Source organism: Leptonychotes weddellii, chromosome 13 (genome assembly GCF_054177405.1).
Source record: "Leptonychotes weddellii isolate Sample4059 chromosome 13, ASM5417740v2, whole genome shotgun sequence".
Lineage (NCBI taxonomy): Eukaryota > Metazoa > Chordata > Mammalia > Carnivora > Phocidae > Leptonychotes > Leptonychotes weddellii.
In genome coordinates, this window is record NC_138381.1 from 54,644,707 (window position 1) to 54,655,887 (window position 11,181).

An 11,181-nucleotide genomic window follows, 5' to 3' on the forward strand; every position below is an offset into this window, starting at 1 on the left:
AAAAATTACTAATTTGGGGGCGCCTGGGTGGCTCAGTCGTTAAGCGTCAGCCTTCGGCTCAGGTCATGATCCCAGGGTCCAGGGATCGAGCCCCGCATCGGGCTCCCTGCTTGGCAGGAAGCCTGCTTCTCCCTCTCCCACTCCCCCTGATTGTGTTCCCTCTCTCGCTGTCTCTCTCTCTAATAAATGAATAAAATCTTAAAAAACAAAATTACTAATTTGTTTTACTAAGATTATATTATCAGGTTTTCTGTGTAAGCTTACCTTGAAGGGTTCCAAGAAATACAACTACAGCTTAGCTTACATGAAATCTCATGCTGCAGAGACCACTGGCTGAGATTCATAACATCTGGCGCCTCATATATTCTTACTATACCATCTGCCGAACAGGTTGCTAACATAAGACCCATGTGCTTAGGAGCAAATTTCACATCGGTAACGGATGTTCTGCTATCCACTAGAGTTGTCCTCTTAACCTGAAAAAAAAAATTATTTATATACAAAAAGAAAAGATGGTGGAGTGGAAAGAACATCAGCTCTAAAATCACACTGCCATTTTACTAGGTATATAATCTTGAATAAATTATTTTAAAACCACCTGGGTCTGTATTTCCTCCACAGCAAAATACCACATACACAGTTGGCAATCCGTAATAAATCAGTGACCTATAATTAATCATTCCCTTTAAGGTAGAAAAAAGTTTGCCTTAGAAAGTCTAACTTTATTAAGAGTAAGGACTCTCCCTTAAGCAGACCAGTCACTAAACTAGAAAGTGTTCGAATTTTAATATAGGTAGTTTTGTCTCACAAACTATGCTGCGAGCAGTAAATTAAATGAATTAAGAGTCTTTAATAGTACAATGGAAAGCACGCAACTTCTCCAAACATAAATGCCAGTTAGCCCTACTTGGATCACCACCATCCACTTGAAGAGAAGGCGTTTACTAGAGACCAAGAGAATGGTACAAAGCTGGCATTGTGATAATTACAGAACGCCACCAGAGCACATTCAAGCTACTTTCTGGCATCTAGATTTCTGACTGAAAATATCAACCAAATTTAGAAATCAGTACTTTACTGTCTATAATTACTAAAATACATCTTAAGGAGTCTCAATATGAGAAGAATATCACATAAACTCCAAGGACTGCATCCTTGCAAACATTTGTCTATAAACACCATTGCATAATCAATACCAATACAATTGCTGAAATAGTAAATGTATTAATGGCAGTTGATTTAACTAAATACAAATAAATATGCAGATATCCCCTGCTTTCCAAAGGTTTATGTTATGCCACTTTGCTTTTACTTTAGTACCTTTCTCACTAACCAAAAGAAATCTGAAGAGGATTTTTGCTTTTACGACAAGAGAAAATAGCATTCATCATTTGTTTTGCAAGTCATTAGAGAGGCAGCAAGCACCCTCATATATAAGAATGGCACCACCCAGCTCCTTCCCTGGGACCTACACAGCATCTCAGCATCAAGCCTCAACAGCTTTGAACTGTGTCTTCAAGTATCTGTGCTTTATCTTGATTTATGTTGTGCAAACATTAGCAAAATGTGTCCGAAGGCATCAGAAAAGCCTAAAAGAGGTTATTTTTTGGTTCAGGAACACTCAAAAATTCTTCCATGTAAGTTAATGGTAACTGATTCTCTACTTTATGCCATTTCAGCTTACGAAAGTTTTCCTAAGAATGCTCTATGTTCATATAACGGGGGAAAAACCTTTATCTCTAAGTTCAAATAAAAATCCTTTCTTTGCCACTACTCCTCAACCCAACCTACAGTATACTAATTGACCCATCTCTGACTGTTAGAAAACTCCCTCCAATTATATACATTTCCCTTCTTTCTCCCCTCAAGCAGTTGTTTGCCTTAGGGAGGCCCTAGGGAAAAAACGAGACCAACCCCTCCCAACGTTAAAAAAAAATTTTAAGGGCACGTGACTGGCAACTCTAGTTCTCAGGGTTGTGAGTTAGAGCCCCACATTGGGTGTAGAGATTACTTCAATCAATCAATCTTTAAAAAAACTGTAGAACTGTGAATAGCATGCAAGCTACAACTGTAGAATAATTAAAAGAATATGATAATGGCATTAAGGAGAGACACATAGGCCAATGGAACAAAATACAGTCCAGAAATAAACCCTCTCTCTATATCTGGTCAACTGATTTTCAATGAGGATGCCAAGACCATTCAAAGGGGAAAGGGTGTGGTGTCTCTCCCGACTGGATGGGGGCCCCCATATGTGGGGCAACCCAATTGGGTAGAAGCCTGAAAAACGGGCAGTAAAAGGATTCACCAGAGGCAGAACAAAGGAGGTAGATATTTATCGAATACACGACAAGGGAGTGTCCTCCACGACAAGGTGGAGGCTGTATTTAAAGGAGGAAGATGAGGAAGTATGGGGACTTCTGGAATTCTCCCTTTTATGGTAACTGTGCCAGGTTGTAAGTAGCCCATTGGTTAGTTAGGGCCTATGGATATTTTGAGGTGGGTGGCCTTTATGGGCCTGTTTGTATTCACCTTGCTTTACATTCCATTGCTCAAGCCTGTTGTCTAAAAGCGGCCTCTACAAAGAGCAGTCATTCCAATAAAAGATACCAGATACCGGGGGAGGGTATGTGTTATGGTGAACACTGTGTATTCTGTAAGACTGATGAATCACAGACCTGTACCCCTGAAACAAATAATACATTACATGTTAATTAAAAAAAAAAAAAGATACTGGGAAAACTGGGCATTAACATATGACAGAATGAAGTTGGAAGCACCCGGCTGGCTCAGTTGGTAGAGCATGTGACTCTTGATCTCAGGGTCATGAGTTTGTGCATTGGGGGTAGAGATTATTTAAAAAAGAAAAAAAAAAAAGTTGTACACTTACTTTATACCATATACAAAACTTAAGTAAAAATGAACAAAAAACCTAAATGTAAGAGCTAAAATTTTAGGGATGCCTGAGTGGGCTCAGTTGGTTAGGTGTCAGCCTTCGACTCAGGTCATGATCCCAGGGTCCTGGGATCCGAGTCCCACATCAGGCTCCTTGCTCAGCAGGGAGCCTGTTTCTCCCTCTCCCTCTCCCACTAATGGCCAATGCGTTACTCCATCTGTCTCTTTCTGTCAAATAAATAAATAAAATCTTAAAAAAAAAAAAAGCTACAATTTAATACTCTTAATATAAAACTTTGGGGAAAGTCTTTTTGACACTGGATTTGGCCATGATTTCTTGAATATGACATCAAAAACACAGGAAATAAAAAAATAAATTGGACTTCATGAAAATTCTTAAATTTTGTGCATCAAAGGATACTGTCATGAGAGAGAAAAGGCAACTCACAGAATGGGAGAAAATATGTGCAAATCATATACCTGAGAAGGTACTAATATCCAGGATATAAAGAACTATATACAACTCAACAGCAAAAAACCCAAACAACCCAATTTAAAAAATGGGCAAAGGACTTCAATAGACATTTCCCTAAAAAAGTAAAGGACTCTGGTACCAATTCCAATTCAGGGGGTGTTGGAGGGGGGATAACCCCCAACAAATAATTCTCACGTAACAGCAGGCTGTCTGAGAATTCAACTCAATTCTGACGCTATCTACCAAGAAATAGCATCAGATTCCACAGGTTAAGGGCTCAATCCTGTAAGACTTCCCACACTTCAGCAACTTAAACAGCTCTCAAAACACAGACAGGCAGTCTGCTTAATAGATACCCATTTATTATAAAAGGATATAACTCAGAAATAGCCAGATGAAGAGATGCAAATTGTAAAGTAAGGGGAAAAGCATGAGGAGCTTCTATGCCCTCTTCAGGTCTACCACTCTCCCCGCATCTCCACATGTTCACCCACCCCAAAACCCTGTGAACCTATGTTCTTTGGGGTTTTTATTGAGACTTCATTACATAGGCATGATGGAGTAACACACTGGCCATTAGTGAATGATTCAACCTCCAGCCCCTCTCCCCTCCCCAGAGGTCAGGGGGTGGGACTGAAAGTTCCAGCCCTCTAATCACATGGTTGGCCCCATTGGCAACCAGCCCCCATTCTTAGGCACTTTCCAAAAGTCACCTAACATAACAAAAGATGCCTTTATCACTTTCAACATTTAGAAAATTCCAACAGTTCTGGGATCTCTAAGTCAGGAACTGTGTTAGGAAGACCAAATACATATGAAAAATATATTTCTTATAAATCAAAACATTGCAAAAAGATATATAAATGGCCAATTAGCACATAAAAAGATGTTCAACATCATAAACCATTAGGGAAATGCAAAAACAAACAAAAAAAACCTCCACAAAGAGATACCATATCACACCTACTAAGAAAGCTACAATGGAAAAACAAAAACTGCAAACATTGGTGAGGACGTGGAGAAACTGGAACACTCGTGCATTGCTGGTGGGAATGTAAAATGGTACAGCCATTCTGGAAAGTAATTTAGTAGTTTCTCAAAAGTTAAACACAGAACTACCATATGAGCCAGCAATTCTACTCCTAGGTACATACCCAAAAGAACTGAACCCAAGATCTCAAACAGGTTATCTATACAATAATGTTCATAGTAGCAATGTTGGCTAGCTAGGATGCAATGGGGAAGTTACTCAAATAAGAAGGCTGAAAGAAAAAAAAAAGCTGAAAGCTATCAGCAAAGGGGAAGAGGGGAAGAGACAAGAGCAGGGAAGGAATATATTTTGTTTTGGAGAACCAACAGTTCCAGCCAAGGAGACCCCCACTCTGAGCTGTACTGGAGCTGAGGACACGCACAAAAGCCCCTAACCTCTGGCTCATTATATTACGATCTTCTATGGGCAGAGTTTTCCACCATTTTTTGAACACCGATGTACACACTACCATGTTGACATGCTAGGCATGTGCAATTGAACTGAAGTATTTATGCAAGCTCCCTGTCCCTGCCCCCTATACACTGAATAAAAGCTTCCTGTACTAACCCCATGCAAGACAGTGCTTTGGAAACTATCTCCTTGTCTCCTAATAAAAAGTGTTTTGCTTTCTTGGGTTGTGTTCAATTTGATGCACCCCAATGGCAAATCCCTTGAGTTCAGTTACAGCATTATTTACAATAGCTAAAAGGCAGGGACAACCCAACTGTCTATCTACAGATAAATGGATAAACAAAATGTGGGATATACACACAATGGAATGTTACTCAGCCATAATAGGAATGAAACTGGTAAATGTGACAACATGGATGGACCTTGAAAACATTTTGCTTAGTGAAATAAGCCAGACAAAGGACAAATACTAGAACAGTCAAATTGACAGAAAGTAGAATAGAGGTTACCAGGGGTTGAGAGAATGGAAGGAGGAGGTACTATTTAATGGTAAAGAACTTATACTGGGAATGATGAAGTTTTAATATAGATACTGGTGATGTATACACAGCACTGTAAATGTAATTAATGCTATTGAACTGTACACTTACAGTTAACATGATAAATATGTTATGTATAATCTATAATTTATAAAATGCAGCAGAAAGAAAGAGCAGTATTGACAACATACAAGCATTAGTGTTGTAAGAAAGGTGAAGAGGACTGTTAGCAACAGAAAAGAAAACACTGTATTTATATCCTTAAAAAGGCATAAACTATACGAAGAATACAGAAAAAATTCATAATGGTGGTTGCCTCTAGGAAACAAACTGTGTGGCCAAAGAGGAGGAAGTTGTCACTGTATACACCCATTTGTACCTTCTGCATTTTATACCTTGTACCTGATTATCTATTACAAGAAATAAAGAGGAAAAAAAGAAAACATTGGAATGGGTCTTAGAGGTAATCTAGTTCAATTCTCTCACTTTATAAACAAGGAACTTGACCAGTACACACACTATACTCTTTTTAAAATTCGAACATCCAGGGGTACCTGGGTGGCTCAGTCGTTAAGCGTCAGCCTTCGGCTCAGGTCATGATCCCAGGGTCCTGGGATCGAGCCCCATATTGGGCACCCTGCTCAGTGGGAAGCCTGCTTCTCCCTCTCCCACTCCCCCTGCCTGTGTTCCCTCTCTCACTGTGTCTCTCTCTGTCAAATAAATAAATAAAATCTTTAAAAAAATAAATAAATAAAATTCGAACATCCAATCAGGGAAGAGCTAGAGTAAATAGCAGAAGCAGATAAGAGTATTTTTTTTTTTTTTTTATTTGAGAGAGAGAATGAGATAGAGAGCATGAGAGGAGGGAGGTTCAGAGAGAGAAGCAGACTCCCTGCCAAGCAGGGAGCCCGATGCGGGACTCGATCCTGGGACTCCAGGATCATGACCTGAGCCGAAGGCAGTCGCCTAACCAACTGAGCCACCCAGGCACCCGAGTATATTTTATAGGAAAACAAAGGTAACCACAAAAGAGAAAAAACAATTTTTTAATGGATTTTTAGAGGGCACTCAACTGTATGACAAAACAAATACTACAGATTCATCATGAAAGTTATAATTAAACAATGCCACAAGTGCTCCTCAGTACCACTTCAGGCCCAAGACAAAATTAAATAAACAAGTAGGAGAAAAACATGGAAGAGAAAAAATGGAACTAGTAAATGTAGAGAGGAGTGGTAACATCTTATCAAGTGCCTGAAGCATTCCTGGAAAGACTGATGCTCCTCAGATTCTCACACACCCCTCTCCCCATTCTATCCTCCCAACCCCTGAAAACCAACAAATGTCTCACCCAATGACTCTGTCCTCGAAGTTTATCATTTGATTCTCCTACTATTTCTTCCCACACAGCAGCTGTTCGGTCAAAAGAACAAGAAGCCAAAACCTGTCCAAATTCAGGATGGGCCCATGTCACACGCCACACAGATCCACTATGTGTCTGAGGAATTATTTAAAAAAAAAAAAACAAAAAAAAACACAAAAAACTGACTTTACTCATATTTCACACATATAAAGTTTTACTTGAGGAAATAGAGCACAGATATTTTTACTTCAGTAAGAGCAAAAAGCTATTTAATTTCACATTTAAATAAAAAGTTAAGTTCTAGAAATTTTTAACTTTTAGAAGATATTCTCTATTTAGGATTGTGGTCGTTCTGAAGTCCTTCTAACATTTTACTAATAAAGAAAAATCCAACTGGATAAAGTTGACCTCTTCCAGTGCTAACAGAAACCTGTTTCAGAGTTTAGCCTAACCAGGGTTTAAAAAAAAGATCTACCAGTCCACCATTTTTTTTACTTGCAAATTCTCTCTACAGGAAATGGCCACCTAATAAAATAAATAAGACTAATCAAAATTATTGGCTTCAAAAGCCTAACAGTACATAGAAACTATAGCAATAAAACACTTAACCGATTCCGATACCTGGCTACAGTGGACTATTCCAGGAAAAGCAGCAATGAGTGATCAAATTTAGAGAAGCCCAAATCCTTGTATTCTGAGAAAATAATTTAAAGCTCAGGAGCATTACCTTTAATATTTGAAAAATGGCAAATTACTATTCTTCAATTCTTCATGTTGACCAAAAGAAAAAGGAACAGATAGGTCTTAAAGCATTTCACATCCACAGAAGTTCATTTGTGCTTTCCGGTAAAGACACAGTATGACAACGAGCACCAGTCCACCAATAATGTTTATAAACTTTGTTTTATGCTTCTGTATATCTAACACTTTCACACTCAACAATCTCAGGACACTTTCATAATTGTGTAATTTCTACATGGTAAATATGTCATCCAAAGGTACACTTTGCACCCTTATTTTTTATCCTTTGTTTTGTCCAGTCTTTTTGTTTCACTTTTAATTCTTACTTATACAGGCTATCAGGTAAAAAATGCACTAGAGCAGTGAGATTTTGTTAAATATTAGATTTCCAGTAAAGCGCAACCTAACTAAGAAATAAAGATTACGCAGAGATAGTCATCAAAATAAAAAGGAAACAACTATATTAGCTATCATCAGTTGAACAAAACAGTATATTTACTGGTATATTTGTTTTACTGCTATATTTGTATTTTTTAACAGGCTTTAAAAACCTATCAAAGTATTTATGAACTAAGTTTTAAACTAAAAAGCAAGAAATAAGGGTTTCCTTTTGGAGTGATAGAGTTTTGGAACTGGATAGAGGTGATAATTGTACCAACATTGTGAATGTAGTAAATGCCACTGAATTGTTTATAAAAGATCAAACTACTAATACATGCCACAACATAAATGAACCACAAGGAAAGGGAAAGTAGCCAGACATAAAGAACTACATATTGTAGAATTCCACTTACATGAAATGTCTAGAAAAAGTAAAATTACAGAGACAGAAAACAGTTCTAGTGGTTGCCTAGGGCTTGAGTGGGGAATGGGGATTGACCCCAAACAGGCAGAAGGGAAATTTCAGGGCTGATTAAAGTGTTCTAAAACTAGATTGTGGTGACAGCTGTACAAGTGTATAAATTTCCTAACATTTGTTGAACTATTCATTTAAAATTGATGACTCTAATGGTAATCTGAGTAAAGCTGTTTTTAAAAAAAGAAATAGAACTTGTACAAAATATCACAACTATTAAAAATATGCCGGGACGCCTGGGTAGCTCAGTCAGTTAAGTGTCTGACTCTTGAGCTCAGCTCAGGAGTTCAAGCCCCATGTTGGGCTCCACACTTGGCATGGAGCCTACTTAGGAAAAAAAAAAAAAAAAAAAAATATATATATATATATATATACATATATATATATCTGCACACATACATATATATATGCAAAGAAAAAGGTAAGTAATAATACCAAAATGCTAAAAATAGTTCTATTAGAATGCTACGGAATTGCACATTTTCCTACTCTCAAATTCTGAAGTATATTTTTGTTACTTTAATAGTTAAAAAACATAAGATACTTTAGGAAAAGAAGTATACATTTTACAATTTTCTCAAAGACAAATAGCAAGTCACTGATAATACCAAATAAATAATAAACATCTGAATTTTTTAAAAAGCACTGTAAAAATACTAACCTTCCAGCTAGCGGTACAATGCCAATCCCCACTTTCACTTTTATCCCAGACCTGTAAGAAAACAAAAGACATATTTTATTCCTACATATTCCTACAAACATGAAAAACAGTAACACTGGATCAGTATTAGGGCAAAAGAAGCGAACATAAATTCACAAAATAACAACCAATAAGTAAACATTCATTCACATACTAACTGAGAACTTGGGGAGTGCCAGACACCAGGCTGAGCACTCAGGGGTCAAGGAATTTGTGCTCTTGTAGGTAACGGTAGGTAACAGAGATGAGTACAGTTGCAGTCAAGTCTTGTTATTGAAGAAGTTGTGTTCTACGATGTTGCTGAGAACACTGAATCAGCAAATACTAAACCACCGCTGCCAGGGGAAAGACAAGGGAAGATTCGTAGGAGCCTGTGTTCACAAAATATTTGTCAACCAATCAATACATAACCTTGTTTTATGTATGTACCTGTTTAATGACACCTTTTTAGTGTATATTATTGATTCATTAACACTGAAATCATAGCTAACAGTAACTGTCTGAATGAAGCTTTCCTAACATATAACATTTTCTCCAGAGGGCAATCACAGCCTTCCTGCACCTAGGAACACTAGGAAGCACTTCAGCATTACACCTGGGGACAATTTTAAACAGTGAAATCACCAACAAATAAACAAAAATGTGAAAAATGCAGCACAAAATAGACAAGGAAAAGGACACTTGTTTACAGAATAAGAGCCCAAACAAGCAGTGTCACCCTGTTTAACCTCAGCTGGAAACATGCACTTCAGGCAACTCCAATTTTTTGCTACTCTGTGCTCATGTCAGCAAATAACTATGAGCACTGATTTTGGGATTACAAATAAATTGCAAAAAGTAGGTAAATTCACAAATACAGAATTTGCTAATAATGAGGATCAACTGTATATCTAACAACAAAAGCAAAATACTGACTCTTAACTATCAAAAAATATAGATGACAGGGGTGCCTAGGTGGCTCAGTCAGTTAAGCGGCTGCCTTCAGCTCAGGTCATGATCCTGGGATCCAGTCCCACACTGGGCTTCCTGCTCAGCAGGGTAGTATGCTTCTCCCTCTCCCTGCCGCTCTGCCTACTTATGTGTACACTCTGCCTACTTATGTGTGCGCTCTCTCTCTGTCAAATAAATAATATCTTTAAAAAAAAAAGAAGTGATAAATTCCTCAAGAAACGAAAAATAGAATTACCACATGATCCAGCAATTCCACTTCTGGGTACATACCCAAAAGGGCTGAAAGCAGGGTCTCAAAGAGAGATCCATACACCCACATTCATAGCAGAATTACCCACAATAGCAAAAATGTAGAAGCAACCCAAGTCCACTGACAGATGAATGATAAGCAAAATGTAGTTAATTCACAATACATATTCAGCATTAAAAGGAAGGGAAGGAGGGAAGAAATTTTGATGAACTACATTTTGCTTATCATTCAGCCTTAAAAAGGAAGAAATATTTACAATACAGATTCAGCCTTAAAAAGGAAGAAGATTCTAACATAGATTCCAACATGTACAAACTTCAAAGACTCTATGCTAAGTGAAATAAGATAGTCACAAAGCAGACAAATATTGTATGATTCCACTTATATGAGGTACACAGAGTAGTCAAATTGTTAAGAGACAGAAAGTCGAATAGGGATTGCCAGGGGGTGATGACAGGGAGAATGGTACAGAGTTTCAGTTTTGCAAAATGAAAAGATTCTGTAGATAGATGGTGGCGATGGCTGCACAAAGATATGAATGTACTTAATACTACTGAACTATATACACTTAAACATGGTTACAAGGGTAAATTTTATGTTATGTGTATTTTACCACAATTTACAAAAATTAAAATGTTAATAACGCCTGGCATGGATAATGATCCTACCAAATCAATACTCTGGCAGTGTAAAACAGAACCTTGGAAATGGCAATATGCCAATTATTCACAAAAGCTTTCAAAATATTCACTAGTTTCTCTACTTGAACGAGGTTAAGAAAATCAGTCAAAACACACGAAAAGCTAAAGTAATGAAGATTTTCATTCAATACTACTTCTGACAGACAAAACCTACAAAATCGAAACATTAAAAGATTCAATAAGTGGATAAGGAAAAAAATGTTTGGCATATTCAGTTAACAGAAATTAATGCAATATTCGACAAGTGGATTGATGAATGGATAAAAAAG

General features: G+C 37.5%; 1 protein-coding gene across 4 annotated transcripts in view; it reads right to left on the reverse strand.

Moving 5' to 3' along the window:
• The window catches only part of SEH1L (SEH1 like nucleoporin), a 29,429-nt gene that overhangs the window by 16,584 nt on the left and 1,664 nt on the right, over positions 1 to 11,181 (reverse strand). For 3 of the 4 annotated variants that reach the window (XM_081802591.1, XM_081802590.1, XM_081802593.1), the window contains exons 2-4: positions 8,972 to 9,022; positions 6,702 to 6,848; positions 265 to 476 (exon numbers count right to left, since the gene is read on the reverse strand). In XM_081802591.1, the coding sequence (XP_081658717.1) occupies positions 265 to 476; positions 6,702 to 6,848; positions 8,972 to 9,022 (410 nt within the window). The remainder of the gene's footprint in view (positions 1 to 264; positions 477 to 6,701; positions 6,849 to 8,971; positions 9,023 to 11,181) is intronic. The other variant, XM_081802592.1, reaches the window with a different exon arrangement.